This window comes from Epinephelus fuscoguttatus, linkage group LG6, assembly GCF_011397635.1.
Source record: "Epinephelus fuscoguttatus linkage group LG6, E.fuscoguttatus.final_Chr_v1".
Lineage (NCBI taxonomy): Eukaryota > Metazoa > Chordata > Actinopteri > Perciformes > Serranidae > Epinephelus > Epinephelus fuscoguttatus.
In genome coordinates this window covers 37,336,415-37,360,112 of record NC_064757.1, presented here as the reverse complement: position 1 = coordinate 37,360,112, position 23,698 = coordinate 37,336,415, and the positions used below count along the sequence as shown (strand labels likewise).

The 23,698-nt window shown below is 40.7% G+C and overlaps 1 protein-coding gene across 3 annotated transcripts in view; it reads left to right on the top strand.

Moving 5' to 3' along the window:
- The window catches only part of ksr2 (kinase suppressor of ras 2), a 196,167-nt gene that overhangs the window by 4,880 nt on the left and 167,589 nt on the right, over positions 1 to 23,698 (top strand). For all 3 annotated transcript variants that reach the window (XM_049578483.1, XM_049578484.1, XM_049578482.1), the window contains exons 2-3: positions 17,067 to 17,207; positions 18,444 to 18,594. In XM_049578483.1, coding sequence (XP_049434440.1) covers positions 17,067 to 17,207; positions 18,444 to 18,594 — 292 coding nt within the window. The remainder of the gene's footprint in view (positions 1 to 17,066; positions 17,208 to 18,443; positions 18,595 to 23,698) is intronic.

Here is a 23,698-nt window from a genome sequence, read left to right as displayed (position 1 = left end):
CTGAAATTTAGCTTTTTGGCCACCTCAGACACTGTATGCAGTTTCCATCACACATCCATGGTCCCAACTTATGTCTCATCTGTGGCTGCTTTCTTTCTTTCTCCCCTCATAACTGCTTAGAAATCCACAGTGATGATGACTTAGATTTGTTGCAGACCCCCTAAAGCTTTAAATGAAGCAGTGACTGTGAGTAATGTTGCCAAACTTCAGTTGTTCAGCGGCAACCACACAGTGTATCTGTGTTAAAGTTTTGGTCTAATACTGATTTGACCAATCTGTACGGTACAGGATGCTACTAGGACATTCACACTAGCTACATTTCTATTATTAAGTGTATGTCCACCAGACAAAATAATAGAAACACCAACATGAATTCAGGTCACAGTGAGATATTTTGGTAGTCACGTACTGTTGTGGGCTGCAATTCTTCTGTTGTTAAATTTAGGCTACAATCCCCTCGGAAAAAAACACATTTCATCAATACTCAGGAACCAATACAGATATGGCTGCTGCAGAAACTTGCTCTGGGTGGAACTGCATCAGCTTTTTGTATTATTTAATGTTGTGAGAGTTTTCTGAGCAGAAACAGTTGGAAGAAATGTTCAACAGAAAGAAACGAGTATTAGAAATAATGCAGAACAAAGAAAAACACACCTAACAGTTGATTCACGAGTGCAACAAAGGAACCGTCTAATCTTCCTCAAATCCTCCGAGTTGGAGAGCTTTCAGGATGGCAGTCCCCTTATTGCCTCAACGACAAATGAGTTGTCCACCAGGGGTTTTGATGAGGATCACAATGACGTCAGCCGTACGCAAAGCCTCCCTCATTAACCTGCCCTGATCTTAATTGAGTGCTGTGTGTACAGGAGATTCCTCTACGACATCCCTGTTTTCCATCTCTATTATTAACCCAAAGGACCCAGATTGTGCCTCAGACACAATCTGATAGAGGCGTCGAGCACTGACCTTGCTTTAGCCAAAAGCTTCACCAAGAATAGCATCCTATATCATTACCTGGATGAAGTGTTGATACTGGTTTCCATTAATATAATTATGCGTTGTTGGCGGTATCCCTTGGATACACTGGAATGATCAGCGCACATGATGAATGATGGGTTTTTTTAGGCTTTTGTAAAGATGCAGACGCATGATAGAGAATGAAATGTGATCCAATTATGTAATTCATGTAACAGAAAAGAAGGCAGGTAAAATAAGTGTTGTCATCCATTCATATTCAGGTATATTAGACAGTGTGTATTTATTTACAATGTTTATTATTGCTTCAAAGATGGAGCCACACATTTCTACTGTGAAGAACAGGTAAAGCTCTGTAACCAGAAGGTTAAAGGGTTCACTGGCCTTAAAGCAAACTAGGTCATACAAAGTATTGTCCAACCACGTCTAAAGGCTAGGGCCATCCTGAAGACCATCTTCTGGGGCTTCAGAGCTTTAGTAGTAATCAAGGGCAAATACTCGAAGCAGCAGCTCGAGTGGTGGTGAGGATGCTGCACATAAATGCTCATTATAATGTAGGAGCTTGCAGCTACATGGATGTTTAACTTGGCCTAACCTGGCTGATGAGCTTTGATGCCACAGCTACTGTGGTTGTGTTGAGTTTTGACAGTAAACTGCAGGTCCAGTTGCAGAACAATCATCGTGTTTGTTGAAACCACCAAACACAGGTTGAATAAATGTCCAATTTTTTATCTGTCATATAAAACGGAATACACAACCTTGAGCGGTCAAAATCCATCTGCTCTTCCAAGGTGAAACACCTGATGGCACCAGTGTTGTACAGTGTACTGCACAGTAAATACATCCAATGTCCGCAGAGTGAATGACTTATTTGGCTCTAACGATAATAGCTCCCTAATCTACGACAACGCCTGTCAAATCTGTGCAACAGAAGTGCACAAACAGCATCATCGCTCTGGCAAATTTAAGATTTGAAATTTATATTTACAAGAGTCAGTGTTTCTATTAACACAGGTTAGAAGCAGTGCTGAAGGCCCGTCTTTGGAGCCGCTCTCCTCCCGTCTGCTCAATAAGCACAAGCTAACACAGCAGCAGTGGCTAACATCTGACACCGAGCTGTTACACAGTCCCAACAAACTGACACAAACGCCAAAATGGCTCCACTCTGACCTGAAACACCTTCACGACAGCTGTGTGATGCTAATAGTTTAACGTGATTTCACAGAAATTAGTGAATACGTGACCTCTGAACCTCATCACGTGGTGGTGGCACATATTGTGTTGACATTATGTGGTGCATGGCACCACGGTTGGGTTTAGGCACCAAAACTAGTTGGTTAGATTTAGATGAAGATTGTGTTTTTTGTGTATATGCAGGCGGACTCAACAGCTGTTCCAGGTGCTGAGCTTGAAATGAGACGATAGAGCGCAGCTGTATACTAAAATAAGATCTTTCCTATATTAAATAGTAATGTTGCCGCCACAAAAAAATCAATAATTGGGAAATACTGAGATATACATGTATTTATAATGTCTTTATTGTCATTTCTCAAAATAAATAAATAAAACTGAATATCTGAATCCCAAAATTGAAAAAGGGAATACCTACCCAAGGAACTACTGAATAGTTGAATATTTGGGGTCCAGCCCTACAAAAGGCCCGAGTGTCTATACCTGCTCTGAGTGGCCACACTGTCAAATTCTGTATTAAACTGCATGCCTCCCTGAACTTGGGAATAAGGGTGCAAACATTTGGACAGCCTCTCCTTTAAAGCACAAGAACAAAAAACGCTTGAGAGCAGTTGAAAACCCAGCCTTACCTTCACACCTGTGGCCAATTGCTTGATAGGGTGGACATGATTGTCACATGTCTGTCTTATCATCCTTTAAGTCAATATGCCAGACTTGTGAGCAAACAGCTGCTTATTTACACATCCAGAAGTTACGGAGCAACGCTGTCATTTATTTGGACTCATGTTTCATACTGCCTGGCACATGTAAGTTCAATATTCACTGCATGTCTAGATCTTTTTTGGCCTTTCAGCTGAAAAATGCTCCACTATGTTCATCATCTAGTTTCTAACTGTCTCTGTCTGCTGTTTGGTGCTGAGCAAGTAATGTACAGCTGGATTTAGGGAGTTTTACTGTGAACAGCTGCATGCTGAGGCTGACTTTCCCCAATTTTATGAAGTGAACTATCAAATTGTTGGAGTATTGTGGTCAAATCACATCTGAAACCATTGTGATCCCTGGCAATTAAACTTTGCTTTGGTATGCTAAAATTTACAGAAGCAATATTTAAGGTCCAGTATGTAGAATTTTGGGGTAAATATTCACAGAAAAGGAATATGATATTCATAACTGTGTTTTCGTTCGTGCATATGTACCTGAAACTAAGACTCATTGTGTTGCTGACCCCCTAGAACAGGGGTCAGCAACCTTTGCTATCAAAAGAGCCATCTTTGGCCAAAAAAGCTCTCAATAATCTGCCTGATGCTGCAAAACATATTTAAGTCTTATAATGACGGAAACAGAAAGTCTAAATTTGCCCAACAACATTACTCTGTGCATTTGTTAATATGTTTTACCACCAGGTGGATACTCTGTTGTGAGCTATTAATGATTGTTTGGTGCTTTAACTTTGCAGGGGTGGTGGTAAAAGCAAACAAATATGTCCACGCACTGTGAAATTCTCTGTTGTCCTACAAGACTTTTCTGATTGGGAATCCATAGCTAGCTTAACTAAGGCGATCCAAGACCAATCCATTGCTATTGAGGTTCAGCAAAATTTAAAGGAAAAGGTGGGGTGGTTCAGGCATCTGATCAGGATGCCTCCTGTCCTGGGCACATCCCACTGGTAGGAGGCCCCGGAGCAGACCCAGAACACGCTGGAGGGATTACATATCTCGTCTGGCCTGGGAATGCCTTGGGGTCCCCCAGGAGGAGCTGGAAAGCGTCACTGGGGAGAGGGACGTCTGGGGTGCTTTGCTCAGCCTGCTGCCCCCGCGACCTGGCCGTAGCGTATGAAAATGGATAGATGGATGGATGGTGACGGGCCGTATGATGCATGTTTAGCTGATAAAGTGTAAAAACACTTTTTTATTCTGTGTATGTGCTACACATTTTACAGCAGAGAATGTAAGAATCACTCAAGGCCTACAACAATGAAAATGTTAAAAAAAAATAGCCATTATTAATTTCCATATAAAGATTTGCCAAAGCCACAGGAAGCCACTGGAGAGGGGCACAACAGCTGCATGTGGCCTACCCCTGCCCTAGAGTGAGCCGTTTATACCTACATATAGAGCGAGTCCTCTTCCGTGGAGGCTGCCATGTTGTTTCTACAGTAGCCCAGAATGGACAGATTAGTCACTGGCTCTAGATCGGGCCATTTGCGTCTTTGCATCACTGTAGTTGTCCTAGCTGCTAAGCTAGGAGTTGAGAGTGACAGTTTCAGTTGGCTGCAATCTGCAACCTCACTACTAGATGCCTCTAAATCCTACACACTATACCTTTAATATTTGAGGTATCTGGGCTGCTTCAAGTTTATGAATATGCTCTCAGTTCATACTTTTCCCTAAAAATTTGGCACCTATGTCCTATATCTTTATCAGTGCATTTAGAATGTCTCACACATGGAATGAATGTGCAGATTTTAAGTTACATGACTTTACAGGAAACATGAGTCGAGTTTAACCCGATCAGATAAAGCTGATGTAGAAGCTATAGTCCATTGTGCATTCAGTTTTTCAGTTTATCTAAAGAAGTCAATTTAGTGCATGTCTCAAATGGGAATGACACAATACAAGCTCCTCTACTTAAAACTTAAAGGTTCACGCCGACATTTTAAAAAGTCCTCCCACCTCCTTTAAACATTACAGTGGATATAAATAGATCTTTTTGATCAGCTTTGTCAACTTGACTTTTTCTCCCCTTAATACCTTTGCATCTTTTTGTTTATTTTCCCTTTCAGGTGCAACATAGGTCTAGATCCAACCTTGTCCAACCAGTGTTCACGCAGTTAAAAAGACACAACTCCCGGCTCGTCTTCTTGTGCATGGATAGTTCTGCTTTTGTAACTTGGTGGTGAAAGAATACAAGCAGCGTTATCAGAGGCTCGTCTAGCACTCTGTGCAAGGACAGAGACAGACGGTAAAGATAATAAAGTGTTAGAAACAGATAATTTTTCAGCTTGTGGCGTGCTGTTGTTAGCCTGCTAGCCCTAGCAGCTTATGCTCGTGCACCTGTCCTCAGCACTGTACAGTATGTTCAGTCCCTTCTGGTTTTCGCCACAGCAAGGGAGTCAAGTTTGCTTCGGCAAATCTGTTCTGACTGGAGCTTTAGGATGGCGATGCCGCTCTGTGGTTGGTTTTAAACGTGGGATCAGGGCGTTACCCAGGGTTCCACTGGCTGCATTGTTCTCACTGAGGGGGGCGTCTTGAATGCTCAGTGTAAACAAAACCTTTTTTTAACAATAAATTTCAACTGAATACAATCCAGCTCCATTTCTCTGTTCCCTCCTCTTACCTGGACAGCTTTCTCATTACAGAGGAGACAGAGAAGTCACATTAAACTTCACAACGTATATAATCAGTCGTTCACCTCGTTTATAACTTGATGTGCATCAGGTCAACTCCTACTACTCCACTACTTTAGAATCATTTTGGTGTCAGGTGCACTGCAGTAATAGTTGCTTGCTTGCTAAATGTTAAGTATGAAATTGTATATATGTATATATATATATATATATATATATATTTAATTAAAAAGTGAGGTAAATTCTAAATGGCAGGAAAAAAGCTGAAAACATTTGTGAGTTGGATTTAACAATGAATTTTAAACATGTTGGGCAGGGGCGTGCACAGATATTTTGAGGGGCTCTAACTTTAAAATGAAGCGCCCCTCAGATTTTAGGTGGAGGATTTTTTTTTTTTTTTAAGATATTTTTTGGGCCATTCTGCCTTTAATGGACAGGACAGGTAAGCGTGAAGGGGGGAGAGAGAGAGGGGGGATGACATGCAGCAAAGGGCCACAGGCTGGATTCGAAGCCTTGTACATGGGGCGCCTGCTCTACCACTAAGCCACCGACGCCCCACATTTAGTGTAAGTTGATATGAATATACCATCTATCTGTGTTTAAACCTGATTAAATTCCTCAAAGAAATAACAAAGTATGCAAATATTGTGCTGACCTTACTTTACAGTGACTCATTAACTGCTGGTGAAGCCCAAGAATAAGACTGGAGTGGGTTGTATCTAGGTTTGTATGTAAAATATGTACTATACAGAACAATTAAGCAATCTCATAAAGATTTTCATGAACATTTTTTTTGGCCTTACCATCCTATATTTCACTATAGCTATTCAGAGGTGTTGTAGTGGGGGGAAAAGTGGGACTGATTACCCAGGACCCCAGTGTGAGAGGGGCCCTCAAAAAGCCTGGAATGAAAAGTTTGGTTTTGTTTACAGTTGTTGTTTTTTTAAATTTCTGATTAATTAGTGACATAACTAAAATAAAATTGGCTGAACAAATTGGTTGAATGACTGAACTTTGTATTAAAAAAAGTCAAAGTTCTCTGAGGCTGCTCTCATTCCTCAAAGGTGCAAAACGGTTCAGTCCGCCCTGCACTAGGATTCGTTTCTAAATGCAGCCAGAGTCAACTAAGTGACTGCCTTTGGTTTTGGAGCACCAACATGCACTGTCGGGTCTTTCCTTAAGAAGGGAAAATCAGGGTTAAAAAAGAAAATACAGAAAAAAAGGAAAGGGAAAGAAAGCAAAATGACTCTTAAAAAAAATAAATCATAAGGTGCATGAAAGTGACATGGAACAGAGGATGGGCGGGGGCCCACAGAGGTTGCTTATGCATAGGGCCCAAAATTTGGTGCTATGCCCCTGTACCTATGAGACACGTTTTACTTGGTGACCAGGCTCTCCAACCCACTCTGAACTGGAGCTTTTGGGGTTAGCCCCCCACAAATAGAACTTTCTTTTACAGTATGTTAAAGATGAAACTCATTCACAGTAACTATGTTTTGCTATCGTAAGTGCTATATCGTAGGCAACTGGACTTGCTTGCGTTTCTTGAAGACGTTTCGCCTCTCATCCAAGAAGCTTCTTCAGTTCTAAATGACTGGTACGAAATTGCAGGCTATAAATCCTATGTGGGTGGGACCCTTGCAGAGTCGTAGGGGTCACGTGAGCTCTTAGTTTCAGAGTCGTTAAGGTTGCAATGTGAGTCGTTGACCCACCTGGCCACCATGTGAGTCAATAGACCCTAACTCCTTCTTGGATGAGAGGCAAAACGTCTTCAAGAAACGCAAGCAAGTCCAGTTGCCTACGATATTAGCACTTACGATTACCATGACCTGGATGACTGAGAATATTCACCGATATGTATAGATATACAGTAATATGCTGTGTATTTATCAGTGATTGAAGTGTTTGTTTTAAGTTATTTAGTATTTAGTTATTAGCCTACTCCTGTCTTAAAAATGCTTTTGAGAAAACAGGGCTACTTCCTGTTAAAATGATTATGTAAATGGTTGCTTGACATACATCACCTGCTGGTCGTCTGAATCCAGCTCCCCTCAGCCGTTTACCTTTTTGCTGTGTCCCTCTTGCATGTAGCCTACTGTCGGTATGTTAGCCAGCTAGTGAGCTAAGATTAACTCATGTAATAAACCAAATTACCATGACATCACGCTTACAGTGACAATGACTTCTGAGTAAAAAAGCTGGCTATTGATTACTAACTGTAACAGTAAGATATTTAGGTAAACATGGTGGTCTGACCTGTCTGACATTTTCTGCTGTTCTTATTTTATGTACTTTGTTACTTTTCTATCATCTTTGATGAAGCAAATCTATCGGCAAAGAAACTAAACCATGTACACAGCAAAGTGTATTTTAGACACCTAAAATTATCCATATCAGTGTGTACGCTATATCTGAATATTTGCTCTGCTTTACCTTTACCTACCTTTACACACCAACCAATTGCTGCTACAGTAGACCAACAACTCCAGTGTTCTGCTAAGTAAAATGACAGTTTTTGTAAGGGGAGTCTGGTGGCTTTGAGATAACGGCTGCATTCCCTGTCAGAAAGGGCTGTCTGACAGCAAGGTAAAGTAGTCAATATATTCTAGATATAGCGCACACTGCTAATTTATTTATTTATTTTTTTGGTGGGCCTTTTATAGGTGGCTAAAAACAAACTAATTGAGGCAGTGTTTGCTCAGTGGCATTTGATTTAATGTACATGATGTGAGGATTTTCTACGCAGACGTTATTGTAAATAAACATTGTGATTCTGTCTATAGCATGATATAAGGCAATACTGCACAATGTGCTGCAGACAAGGCAGCATATGTGGAGATTTTTATTCACAGGGCATCCCAGTGGTTAAACCATTCGTCGTTGATAATTTCCACAATTTAAAAAGACTCGCACCACTGGAGCCCCCAGTGGCTGCCAAACACAGAGGTCACAAGGCAGAGGTCATAGGGCATCACTGCTTTTTTTTCCATCTAACTTTCATAGTTATAGGCTACTGGTAATTCTCCTTCACAGCAAAACAGCAAAAATAAAAACAAAAAATATTACTGGGGCTGTTGCTTTTGCAACTTCAGCACGTACTTACGCACATACCTGTGTAGTGGGCCTTATGAAATCGACTCATGGGCCAGATCTAGCCTCCCGGCCAGTAGTTTGAGACCCCTTAAACAACACTAAGAGTCTACAGGGACATTTGAATAAGATAGTGACTTTGATGGTGATAGAGGCGTTGATACCCTCCATCTTTCATTTGCTCTGACTAAGAAGCAATTACTTTATATATGCTATGTCATGTTTATGCACTGATCCTGTAAACAAGTAAAAATGGCAGGATATATTTTGGGTAAAGGTAGCATGAGACTGATAGATATTGTAAGAATATGATACACAGATTGAGGTGGACACATTTAGCCAGGGTAAATGTGTGTTTCTCTGTAGGTGTGGACTGAGCAGTCGCCTTATTGGGCAGAGCGTTAGCAGCCGTGGGCAGCTGCTGTAGGGTTTTTCTGCATTCAGAGGTGACTTGCGAGTCCCTCCTCCACTGGTTTCTACTTTGGTATGCACTGATGTAGGCCAGCGCTGTCTAATTTCCAGCAGTCATTTTGTAGGTGTATGTTTGGAATGGGGCCATCCAAATGTATCATCCTTAAGTCTTTAAGCATCACGTCACCCACTGTGGGCCTGGACATTTTTCTACCATCACATCTCATCAGACCAATTGTTTCAGCTCAGAATTGATTCACTACAAATGTGCTTGCTGTAAATCTTGCTTGCTGTGTCATTGGGCTTAAATACAGTCAATACAAAATATCTCTTTTCTGACATATTGAATCTTCCCTCTTCCTCCGTACCCCCACAGCGCTCAGGTGAGGTCAGGGCTTTATAAAAAGGTAGCAAACAGGTACGGCTTTCAAGTGCTCTAAAAAAATCTAATTAATTATGTGACCTGTGATTAATTAATCTGAATTAACCCCATACATCAATTTTTTGCTGTGAAAGTATTTAAAAAAAAAATTCAATTTAAATGACGTCCCAACCCTCACCTGTGGTCATGAGCTCTGGGTAGTGACCAAAAGAATTAGATGGCACATACAGACGGTCAAAATGAGTTTCCTCCGTGGGGTGTCTGGGCTCAGACAGGGTGAGGAGCTCGGAGTAGAGCCACAACTCCGTTGTGTGAGTGGAGGTGGTTCGGGCATCTGATCAGGATAGTGGTGTTAAAGGCACGTCCCACTGGTAGGAGGCCCCGGGGCAGACCCAGAACACACTGGAGAGATTACATATCTCATTTGGCCTGGGAACACCTTGGGGTCCCCCAGGAGGAGCTGGAAAGTGTTGCTGGGGAGAGGGACGTCTGGGGTGCTTTGCTTGTCCTGCTGCCCCCGTGACCCGGCCCCAGATAAGCAGATGAAAATGGATGCATGGAATTCAAATTACTTTTGGCCTTTGTGATGCTGGATTTTGGACACAATTGTCCCTCTGTCCTCTACCACCCAAACTGGTCTACAGTTTTGCAAGGGAGTTAGTTAGTTAGTCAGTCACAGGTAGTTACTTACTCAGTTTGTGTCTGAACGCCTGGTGGAGTGTGGCTTGATGTCACTGGCTGCTAGCGCTAGCAATAGAGGCTGTTCTAGCTTGGACATCCGGGATCGCTGCTAAATGCTTTGCGTTGGGGTGATATTTCAGGCTTGCAGTACTCCGATGGTACCAAAATTCCTTACAGCAGAAATTGCACAGAACGTTGCTCCTATCAGTTCCAGTTCCATGTGGGTGTTTTTTAAATGTAAAGGCTCCATTCACAGGGCCAAGCAGCCACGTGGCCTTCATTGACGCACCGGGTCAGAGGGCCCCACAGAACGTGTTTAAGCAGTGTTGATTTTTTTTTTTTTCTAAAGCTTTATTTTTTTTGTAATTAATCATTGAAATTAATGTTATTTTGACAGCCCTAATTATTACATACCATTATTTCTGATGCTCCAATATCCACCCTGCTGAAGTGCAGAGATGAGCAGTGTCGGCTGATTATTAAGTCTAATGTTAGATGTGACGACTTATTATTTTTTACTAAATGAATCTACAATAAAACATATGTAACAGAGAGATTGGAGATTAATGTAGTGGAATAAATAAAGTGAAGGCAAATTAACCAGGAATTATTAAAAATCTAAAGAAATTAATTTAAAAAAGCTTTTGTCAATTAACTATTAAAAGATAAACAAAATAATTAAAGCACGTGTACAATTACGAAATAATTTATCAAAATGTGTTCACATATGTATGTATATGACTTATAAACATATTTATTAATTATATTAAGTGAGACTTTAAGTCATGCATTTCATTGTATGTTAATATATTGAATACTTTATGTATTTATTGAAGATCTCCCACCTCTGTACATCCTCCTATTTAATGCACATTTGTGTGTATGTGTATGCTTGTGGGTTTGTGTGTCAGCATGTGTTTGCCTGTTATATATATATATGTTATATATATATATATATATATATATATATATATATTACATCATTTGTGGAGATGTGTGTGGGTGTGTGTATGTGTGTATAGGCTCTGGTACTTGTTTGGGGGAATTAACATGCTAATGGCAAGTTTAAATTGGTGGCCAGAGGGAGGCTTAGCCATGACTACATGATCCCCAGATAAGTATATGTAAGCTATGTGTTGCTAGGGAGAGTTCATACTATCAGACGTGCTCAGCTTTTTCTGCAGAGTTCATTAGTTAGTAAAAGAGAGGTGAAAGTAACGTGTAACAAAAAGTTAACAGGCTAATCTCATCACTTTATTTAACAGCTGTAAATGATATAGATTCCCAAAATGATAGACAAACATATTTTGCGGTCATTGAAAAAATAGAGTACTTACTGAATATGTGACCCCATGACACTGCAGCGAACCCAGCCCTGTCCATTAAGCACACTGTCATCACCTCCTCACTTATTTCTTGCAAGCAGAGGATCACTGCCACTGTCGTCCTCTTTAACGTGTACTTACTATGACAATGCACTTCACTTAGCAATACATTTTCAATATAAAAATCCAAGTAATATGAGAAAAATGTGGAATATGAAAACACGAACCTACAAAAAAGGAAGAGGAGGCAGACCAATGAGAGATACAGTGCGCTCCATCAGCAGAAGTCATGTGCCTCTAATACAAACACCTAAGTTGGTATAAAATGTTTATTTTGCATCACTGAGGTCCTGAACTCACAACATCCGCCACTAGTAGCAGGTCTTGATCCTGTTTAGCCAACCATCAGACAACTTTTTACTTCCCCAACCACCAGGGTTGTGATAACATCTGTCAATGTGTATAAAGGCAGACAGATACACTCCAGTTATGTTACATGTTGCACATACTGCACTTGCAGTCTTGAATGAATAAAGGAACCTTTATTTATCCCTGTAGGGAAATTCAGGTGTCCAAAAAACAGCAACAGTAAACGTTAAGAACGATTAATAGATAGATAAAGTTAAATAGTAAATAAATAAGTAAATAGATAAAAGGATAATCAAGAGGAGTGAGACCAGATATTAAAATACTAATACTAAAAAGTCAAGTCTGTGTAAGGAAAGTGCCGTGTGCCAAGTCCATATGCAGGGTTCGGGTTTAAAGGTGCAAGTGCAGAATGCAGTTCTCCCAGCAGGTAGTCATGGAGCGTCCGTGGGCTTCCTAGCCCAGCCGCTCCGTCCTGCATGGGTTCGCCATGTGTTTCAGTCAAATCATGTGTTTCAAATCCACACAGCACAATAAGTCATTAACATGTTTATTCTGCACCACCCAGTTCTCAAACTCTCCACCCTCGACACATCGGGCGAGTCATGATCTTGTTGAGCTACCTGCCGAGTGAAAATCCATAGGCTAACCTCACACTATGACTTAAACAATCACCAGGGTTGCATTTAAAGGCAGATTTCCAACTATCCATCCATCTTCTAACAGAACTCTTTGGCGCTTGGACACCAGAGGGAGATATTTTGTGACTGAGGGACATCTGAGCGGCAGATGTCTGGAGTCCAGACACTGGTGGCTGCTGACTCTGAGGTAGATGAGACTACGTGGTGATGGGGAGGGTACAGCAAGAAAGAACTACAGCAGAGAAGGAACCATATTAAAAATGAGGAGGAGTAACATGACAGGCTGACAGAGAAGGTGTGTCGCTGTGCTATTGGTTGATTTTCAGTCAGCTGATGACTCAATGGACAGACCCAGACAATGACACCTAGAGATAGTGAGTGAGCATGCGTGCAAGGAGTGAATGACAGGGTGAGAAAGTAGACTTACAGCCTGAGCATGAAAAGTATTGTCTCCCTGACTGAACTTTCACTAGAGTTTCATTAGTTTTACAATTTTGAGAAAACAGTGAGTGATTGAACGTTTAGACTCTGCAGCTTGAAGCGTTGAACATTTCTGCTCACTGTGGGCTACATTTTAGTGGTGGTTGTAAAGTCGCAGCACGTACGACTGATTTGTTATGAATTGTCAAAGTTTTGCACTTTTGACTGTTGCAGTAGTGCCATCATCAGGACTATTAGCCCACATGCCAGTTAAGGAAGTTTGGCATAGGATATCTCGGTGAAGATTCTCAGTCATTCAGGCCATGGTAATCTTTCATCGTAATCTTCAGTTCAAACGGACTGGTGTGGAGCCAGTGTTCTTTTCAATTCCCATACCAGTCGAAACGCATTCTTCCAAAATTGATAAGCAACATGTTGGTGAAGATTCTCAGACATCCAGATCATGGTAATCTAAAGTACTATAGCGTAGGCAACTGGACCTATTTCGTTGAATGACGTTCCAGATTATTCGACAGTTGGGTTAATTTGTTCAAAACAAATTAGAGACACATCTCTGACTTTTTTTGGGCACAAACACACGCTTAACATGTGAATGAAATGTTTACCTGGCAGTATCATTTAAAGGTTGAGTAATGGTGTTAATACTGTGGGGTCATGATTAAACTTATTCTGTCCTCACAGGATCCAATACTGTGATAATCAGGTTAAATATTAGTGTGCAGTAATGTGTTCCTCAGGCTTGATAATAAATCCAGTTTTGAAATGACAGCATGTATCAATCAGAAAGTGTGAATACAAGTTAAGTTCGTCAGGGACATGTTTCCCCTCTGACAACTTCAGTAAGGATTGGAAGCATCTAACAGATGTATTGTAGTTGCACAAATAATAAAGAGGTCAGTGCGAGCCACAGAAAATTGTTTCCAAAACTGTTGGGATTCAGTGTCTTGCTCACAAACTATTTGGTAGAATGTATATTTTACAGCCACATGGGAGTTTAAAGGTCCAGTGTGTAAGATTTAGGGGGATTTAGTGCCATCTAGTGGTGAGGATTGCAGATTGCAACCAGCTGAAACATCTTCAGGTTAGAATTCTGTCAGCGTTCATTGTTCAGGAGGTTTTTACCAGGAGCTAACTCTGCTCATAGCGGAGGGGGTGCTGTCTAGGGTGGCTGATGCAAACACATGAATGGCCTTATTTGGTGCCAGTGTTTGGTTTGTCTGCTCTGGGCTACCGTAGAAACATGGCAGTGCAACATGGCGATCTCTGTAGACGAGGACATGCTTTGAATGTAGATACCCTATAAACGGTTCATTCTCAGATAACAAAAACACAGTGATTCTTACTTTCAGGTGATAATGCACCAGAAATGATTTTCCATTTCTGTCAGTATATCCCCCTAAATCCCACACACTGGACCTTTAAAATGTATGTCTGTAGTTTCTAGTGACCAAACACCATCTCACGCTGTTTTAAAGAAACATGTTGTTCAACCTGGGAAAACTGTAGTGAAATGATTCACACCGTTTTAAGATTGAATGTGCCCGTGGTGATGTGCTGATCTCTGCTGGACGGGGACAGATTTCGGGGAAAACTATTTTCCTCCAAAAATTTAAATTAGACCCAAAATTGAATCACATATAATCTCTATGTTGTTTAATTGTATCCTGCAGTTTGAATACAGTCATACATAGCACTGTAATGGTTTGTTTCTTGTGCCAAACTGTCACTGTACGCATGTTATTTTGTCCTCAAATCACAAAGGCATGACACACCCTACTCTCCCTTTGATTAACTGAAACTCATTGCCTTTGTTGGTTGGGTTGATGTAGGCTATTTGGGCAAGAGGTTTGGGATTGTTTAGGGTTAAGGTAAGAATGTCAGCGTAAACCAATCAGAGGCAGAGTAAGGCAGAGTAGGGCTGGTCATGCCTTCACCATCCTAGTAAAAAAAAGAAACTTGCTCACGGTTTGGAGACATAGATTTAAAATAATACCTACATACTTGATGCCAAGATGGTGCCTGGCACATACGCCAAAAAAAGTTTCTAGCTTTCGGGTTTACTTCTGTAGTATGCGCAAGGAAAATATAAAAGACAGAACACTCATGGTGACAGTGAGAGCGGTCGAGGAGCCAGAGAGTCAGTGGGGCACTACAAATCATTATTTTGCAATGATGTATACAATTGTATCTCAAAATGGCCGTGAATGCAGGGCTATGGCTAGTTGCTGGTTTACTATCTACACATTGTGATGAGGCTCCTCTTCACCAAAAAGCCTGCACTGATGACAGGAAGTTTGTTCTATCAGTAGAACAGTAGTCGTTTGCACCCATGTATCTGTACTTTGAAATGAGTCTACAGGAGCTGACCAGTTTAACCACAGCTTTCAACCACTAGCCACTGAGCTACTCCACTGGAGTTAACAGGCGCTGAGTGATGTTAGTAGTGGTGGCTCAGGGAAAAGAGTGTTGCATTTATCTCCCCTGCACTGTCCAAAGATGTCAGTGACTTTACAGGAAACAGAGAAGGTCTCTGACTGTGAGACGACTGTACTGCACTGTCCATCTGAAGGGTGGCAGATTCATTTTAATGTCAGTGTCGTATTTCAAACAACTTTGATCCGTGGGACTTTTAACAGTTTTTTAGACAAGAGGCAGCAAGTTGTTGTAAAATGAAGTGAAGTCTTTGACATCTTTATAACTGACCAGCAAAAAAATATGAACAGAAATATTCTTTAAAAATGCCTTATGTTAGTACTAAGTGTCACCTGCTCTGTATCAGTAGACTGGCATCTTGACTCTATTCACTTTCAGAATTTATGATTCATAAGTATCTATTGGGTGCAGTTATTACATTTTGTGTGGACTTCATCGTGCACATGACTGTACATATTTCTCATCCTTACTTTTATTCTGTTGTTGTTTATTCTATTGGTGTATATATTGTAGTTCAGTTTCACACTAAAAGGGAGTTTATACCTCTGCGTTGAATCAACGCTGTAGCTACGGCGTAACCTGACGTGCACCTCCCCAGAAATGTAACTACGCGTCATGGTGGCATAGACCTCCTGTCTGTTCCTGTAAGCTGAATCCATTTCCCTCAGTGGAAAGGAAGCTTTTATTTACTTGTATTTCACAGATAAGAAACAATAAATTGTGAAGACAGTAAAGCCTCCACAAAAATATCATTTCAATTCTTGTGTGTGATTTATCCTGGCTTCATATGAGCAGAGGAAATCTCCGCTTGTCGCTAGGCTAATTCATACAATGTAAAATGCCATAGGCTGGCACTAATAAAGTTAGCATGTTGTATTTGTGGGGAAAATGTGTTTAGTATAAGACCGTTGTTTTGTCAGTGAACCTTCGAAGACAAATTATGTGACGTTACCTTTGCTGTTGTCCCTGGTTTTATATGAAAAGAGAGCTAGATCTCTAGCTGCTAGACTAAGTTATACAATGTAAAATGCCATGTCTCAGCACAGTGATGATATATATTTTCTTTTAATATTCTATATCTTAAGCACTAGTTTTAAACACTGTAGCAAAAGGAAATTTTAATTTATCTAATTTATTTTAATGCACATTTTCATTGTTTTATTTTATTTTATTGCTTTATATTTACATACTTCTATTTCATACTCTTATTCATACTCTTATTCTTACTTTGTGTAATTCTCTATTCTTTATATTGTAGGGACTGTAAGGAATCACAATTTCCCCTCGGGGGTCAGTCAAGTATTTCTGATTCTGATTCTGAACAAATGTGATACCTTTTTGCAAACTCAATATTTAGTAAATCTTCTTGCTTTCCGTAACAATATGCCTTTCTTGACTTGATTTTACAGCATGCAGAAAGATTTAATACCGACCTCATATAGTGACTTAATTGATTATTGGGTTTCTATTTATTGTCAGTTTTGCTTGTGATAAAACATGTCAGGATTACAAGTTAGGCCCAGACATGTATTTCATGTTGTAGTACCGAGGTGAAACAAGTCAGCTTATTTTAAAACAATACCCAGTGTTGCAATTAAAGATGTTTTTTTTTTGTGTTCACTTTCCCTGGTCTGCATCAGATTTTTGTCTCTTCCTTTCAGTTGCACAGTACTAAAATACACACTGTTTTAGTTTTGTGCAGTCCAGTTGTATTCATTATGCATCAAACAAAGCGTCATGTATCAGCAGCCCTCCCTCACTGTGTTTGTCCCTCTTGTTCTCAGGGGAAGTTGGTGAAGTACTTCAGCCGCCAGCTGTCCTGTAAGTGCAAAGTGGCCTTAGAGGAGCGCAGTGTCGAGCTGGAGGACTTCCCTCGCCTCGGCCACTGGTTCCGCATCGTCAACTTGAGGAAGGAGGTCACACAGGTAATATGTCTGAATAAAAAAGACGCTCGTCTTTATCTCCCATATTTACAATGTGAGAATGTGAGATAGTATTACTCAGATTACAGATCTGGCATCAGTACAGTGATGTACAGAGGGGTGACAGAATGGTGTCTGACAGAATCTCTCCTACAGATCTGATGACTGGACATATCATATTAACATCATTTTCATAATCAAACCATCCAGTGACTGCTTGTGTCTTTTATGGACCGTTGGTTTAAGTCTATCTTCCGACAGAACAGCTGGTTGAATTTCAGCCCGCGTGCACGTTTGCCTGCCGTCTGCCTGCTGCTGTTTGAGTGACATAAACTTTCAAATTAAAGCATATCCTAAAGATGACGATACGGATGTTTTCACTTTGCATTGATGATACTGGATCGTTGATTACTGAATCAATATATTGGTCCAGATCGATGGATCGTTACACTCTTCTTATAGTTAGTTTGTGACCCACCCACCATGTTGGATACAGTCGACTGAAGTCACACTAAAATATGTTTCTAAAAACATCTGAGGTGAGAAATAGGCAATGCAGTAACAGAAACTTGATTCATATTTGATCAGCGCTGCCTGGTTTGACAGTTTGACCGCAGTTCACAAGCAGTTATTGACATGATTGACAGCTGCATAAAAGACTCCTCGGCTCTGATTGGTTTATTTTATTCAGCCGCAGTGGGTTCTTGGAGTTGCCAGTAGAAGCACTACGAGGAGGAGGAGGAGGAGGAGGAGGAGGAGGAGGAGCATGATTTTTTTCTCACAGATTATCTGTCATGTACTACTTTGTGGATGTAGTGACAGTTTCAGGAAATATGACACAGAGTTATTTTTATAAAACTCACCAACTACAGCCTTAGAGCTTTAAAAGGACTTGACTTCCAGGCATGTCGTGCTTGATTGGCAGGTGTCTCAGCACATTACGGTCAACCATGTGTTTGAATTTGATGTATAGGTTTCTGTCTCATAGAGGTAAACCTAAATCCATGCTTTAAAATGACACGGACGAGCCAGCGTTTTCACAGCCCATGACCACTTTCCACTCTGAACTGACCATAAAACACAATCAAAATGTTCTACACAATTTCTTTTCATTGACATTTGAGGCTCCCAATGTGTTGAGTCAGTCAGTGCATCCTAAACTAAGTGTTCCATAAACTGATATGAGATCTTAACGATGTGTATCTGTGTCATCTGTTTGCCTATGTGTGTGTTCTGCAGGAGATGAGCCCGGGTGAGGTGACCCTGGAGGGCCTGCTGGAGATGAGCGAGGAGCAGGTGTGTGAGCTGCTGCAGAAGTTTGGTGCCAACGAAGAGGAGTGCGCTCGACTCAACGCCTCCCTCTCCTGCCTCAGAAAGGCCCACCAGCTCGGTAAGTGCACACCCAAAACATGCAGAGACGAGCTGACAGAAGCACACACACATCCAAAGAAGCATCTGCCTGTAAATATCCTTGAAGGAATAGCGTCCTGTGGAGTTATCACCATTTACTTTACTATCTGTAAAATTCCTAACTAATTTGCTTCGAAGTTTTTCAAATAAAGGTCTGCTTAACTTTAAATTATCTGCTGTGCAAGATAACAAAGACACTCTTTACGAGGAGACTTTTTTTCCACGTTGCTTTCCTGGTATTGGTGTCAGGTGACAGACAATAAGTGGAACGTATTCACACATTTGACAGAAACAAAATAAAAGTTAATGTTTATTGTTGGTAATAATCTTACTATAGAGTGTATTTTTTGTACGGTACAAAAATGAATTAATGCAGTTTTGTAATATGTAAAAAAGACAAACTAGATGATGGTACAAATACGTGCTATAGTTCCACATTTGTGTGGTTTATATCTTTGCCATCAATTTATTTTTACAAGAATTTAAAATCTCATGTCTTGCTAGAGACAGACAGTAAACCAAAGGGATCAGTAAGTCGCCCTTACTAATAAATAAAAAGATATATGATTTTTTTTTTTCCACAAAGAGACCTTTGTGAAAAATTCTCTGTGGTGCATTCAAGGACACTCTGACATTTGAGACTCGACAGCCAGCTGCTTATTTTTGTCAAAAGTATTTTGAGGCATTTAAGTTTAGGGTAGAGAGCTGACAGGAAGTAAGGCGACAAAAAGAGGATGACATGCACCGAAAGTCTTCAGCCAGACTCCAGCCAGATTACTGAAATATGACGGAAAATGCCAACATAATTTTTGTAAATGGTGGCATGGTGGTGCAGTGGTTAGCATTGTTGCCTCACAGTATGATGATTCCTGGTTCTAATCCAGGGTGGGGGAGCCCTCCTGTGCGGAGTTTGCATGTTCCCCCCGTGTCAGCGTGGGTACTCCGGCTTCCTCCCACAGTCTAAAGACATGCAGGTTAATTGGTGACTCTAAATTGTCCGTAGGTGTGAATGTGAGTGTGAATGGTTGTCTGTCTCTCATATGGAAAATGAATGAATGTTTATAAATGTCTTAAATATGAAAAGTTTGTTTGCACACTGCATATGTGTGCGTATTTTTGATATTCAGAATGTTACGAGTTCATAGATACCAAACACGATTGTGCTCTTTGTGGTTTATGATAAACAACCACTTCCTTATCATACTATATTTAGTCTTTGAGCACATGGGACATTTTTTTTTCTTGTAGAACAACCAGTAGCGCCATGTACCCAAAGATCAAATATAGTAAGATTAAGAAAGACCCACTTTTTAGCCAAACCACTGAGCAATTTTGAAAATGTATTTAGATTTGTGCTTTGACGGTGCGTTGGTAGCGTAGTGGATAGTGCCGGCGCCCCACGTATAGAGGTGATGCCTCGCTGCAGCGGTCGCGAGTTCGACTCCGGCTTGCGACTCTTTGCTGCATGTCGTCCCCCCACTCTCTCTGTCTCCCCATTTCACACTGTCCTGTATAATAAAGGCAAAAAGCCCCAAAAAAATAATCTTAAAAAAAAAAAAAAGATTTGTGCTTTGACATGCCAAAAAAAAAATATCTAAATTTCAATTGTGGGCATGAATAGGCTGCATTATAAACTAAATTTTTCTACTTGTTTTCACAACAGTTGTGTTTACTTAATGCTACTCCCCTTGGTCTGATTTCTCAACAACATAGTTTATTAATTCTTTACTTTTGGCAGTCAACTTGCATTAATTAGACATTATAGTGTCCTTAAACACACCATCACTCTAAAATAATGTTTCTTTGACAAATAAACAAAGTGAGTCTAACTGTGATGTATTACTCATGTCAAATATCTGCAATTTGATTTGTATAAAAATTGAAATAAAAACAGGAACTCAATCTTAAAATCTACACCATGGTGTCATGATGTGAAGTATTTGCAATGTATAGGTCCTGAGATAAAACAAACAATGATGGTGTTGTGACGCACAATCACAAAGCAGGAAAAGGATGCTTGTTTACATCCAACTGTATTAAGTAACAGCCAACAATTACCTCATTATCCTGCTCTGTGAGATGTGTGTACGGAACATGTGTGAGAGCTGTTATGCAGTTTTGTAATGAATTCAGAGAAGGAGAGTTGTTTTTGAGATACAGATGACGTGATGACATAGAACAGGAGCGGAGAACAGCTGCCTGTTCTCATGTGTGTATCTATAGTCAGGGACGTCTGATTTCAAAGGGCTTTATTTTTCAGTTAGCCTTACCTAAGGTGGAACAAAACACATCCATGTTTTTTCATGATCTTTACATGTCCCCTGTATGAAACGGATAGTCGAACCAACGATATTTAATTCACTCATTTTCCATAGCCGCTTATCCTGTTGGGGGTCGCAGGGTGGCTGGAGCCTATCCCAGCTGACACTGGGCGAGAGGCAGGGTTCACCCTGGACAGGTCACCAGACTATCACAGGGCTGACACATAGAGACAGACAACCATTCACACTCACACCTTTAGAGTCACCAATTAACCTGCATGTCTTTGGACTGTGGGAGGAAGTCGGAGTACCTGGAGGAAACCCACACTGACACGGGGAGAACATGCAAACTCTCCCCCACCCTGGGGTTCGAACCAGGAAACCTCTTGCTGTGAGGCAACAATGCTAAACACAGCATCACCATGCCACCTCAAAAATATTTTATACACCAAAACACAGCAAAAAGTAATGAAATGGATAAATACATATGCAGTATTCTTGGTCAAGGTGCACGCTTCCCGAGTGCCCTTCTAGTTCCCTATATCATTTGCTACAGCTTATAAGAAACAAACCCCATTCCCACTTCCATACCGTCAGAATTACACACATTAGTGTGTGCAGTTCCTTCTGTTTTGTCCAATACTGCCATCTGAAAACTACAGACATTTATAGTAAAGGCGAATCCTAACAATGACAGGGATGACAAATCAGTTAAAACAACAAATAAAAACTTATTATAAAGAATGTAAAATATGTAAAGTCAATATAAAATCAATGCTAATCAAATTTTGATAATGTATTATGCATGATAGGTGAGATAGGAGCATTTAAGGGGGCGAAGTGGGTTGTCAGGGGTTAGCCGAGGTCAGCGAGACATTACCGCTACCCGCTTGGTGTATCTCTGGTGCAGCTTGGCATGGCATGGCGCGTCTAAACTGACAATGGAAATGCAAATGGCTGCGGCCAAAATCGACACTGGAAAAGGCCCTTAAGTGACACCTTAAGGTAAGATAATCCTTTATTCGTCACGCAGCAGGGAAAGTTGCAACATTACAGCAGTAAAGAGATAGTGCCAACAGAAAGCATTAGTAGAAAAAAATAAAATACGAGGCCGTGTATGAATATGTAAAGTAAGTACAAAAACACAGCAGTATAAAAACACAAAATAATAATAAGGAAGCATAAAAAAGAAGCAGAATATAATAAGGAGACAGACTGAATTAATGATTTTACATTATTGACCGATGGAAGTATGGATATTGCGCAGTTTAACAAAACTGATACTGAACCTGAGTGATTCATTGTAAGCAGTAAAGCATAAAACGAAATACAATAATAAATAGACAGACTGAGTGGCAGAATTTGGGGGCGGCAGTAGCTCAGTCTATAGGGACTTGGGTTGGGAACTGGAGGGTCACCTGTTCGAGTCCTCGTCTGGACCAAATATGGAGCGTGGACTGGTGGCTGGAGAGGTGCCAGTTTGCCTCCTGGGCACTGCTGAGGTGCCCTTGAGCAAGGCACCGAACCCCCCAACCCCTCACTCTGACATCTCTCCACTTAGTGCATATAGGTCCTATTTGTGCGTGTGTGTGTAATTGACGAGTAAAAAAAAATTGAATTTCCTCTTGGGGATTAATAAATTCAAATTAATGTGTTTGTTATAATAATGTAGATATAGTATATCTAGAAAAAAGCTTTGTTAATAATATAATCCATACATCCACATACTAAACTAAGACTTACGTTACATTTAAGGTTTCTGTTTATTTCACTGTACAAAAAAATCATGTTTTATTAATGACCCTTGACATTATACGCCCTCACCAAAACCATGGTGTATATTCATTATGTTTCTCTTTGTTTAGATTTAGATTTAAATTTAGATATACTTTATTAATCCCTGAGGGGAAATTCAATTTTTCAACTCTGTTGTCATACACACATAGGCCCACACACATGCACAAACATGCATTTAACGGAGAGATGCCAGAGTGGGAGGGCTGCCTTGAGCAGGTGCCCTGGGCAGTTAGGGGTTGGGTGCCTTGCTTAAGAGCGACCGGGCAGTGCCCAGGAGGCAAACTGGCACCTCCTCAACTGCCAGTCCAGATTCCGTGCTTGGTCTGTGTGGGGAATTGAGCCGGCGACTCTCCCTATGGACTGAGCTACTGCCGTCCCCCCTCTTTATTCATGGAGTATCAAAACAAGTCCATAATTTACAGCAGCCATCATCTGTAGTTTGATGCATGTTATGTGTTTATGATGCTGGCAAAAGGGATTTATCAAAAAAAAAAACACATCACCATATTTAACTCTAACTCAGCTTCATTAATTAAAATCCATCAGATCCTCTAGTTGTTAAATTGCCATGACGTTTGTGTACAGTATACTGTAATGCTCCTCAGTCTTAGCTGTGGTGTTAGTTCACTGCCAGCCCTCAGACATAATTTACTAAATACACAGTGTGTTTCTGTAGGTGGCACTGTTTCCTCCACATGTTCAGCCACAGTGGGTCTGTTCTTCTTTTACTCTTAACAAACTGTAAATGAAGCTGAATCACTACTTGTGTGCCAGCAGATAAGACACCGCCTGTTTAGAGCGACAGCTGTCATGATGTCGATACATCACTACCAGGTTATAATTAATCGCTGCTGCAGCAGTCATTGATGGCAGTTTAGCATATTTGTCAGGTGTTACTGTGAGTGCCTGTGTCATAAAGTCGTGTGATTGAGTAACAATAATGTGCGATGATTTATGTGAAGCAGAAAGCCAAGTAGAAAAGTCAGGAAACTTCTGCTCGTTTGACTTCATCTGAAAAGTGCACAG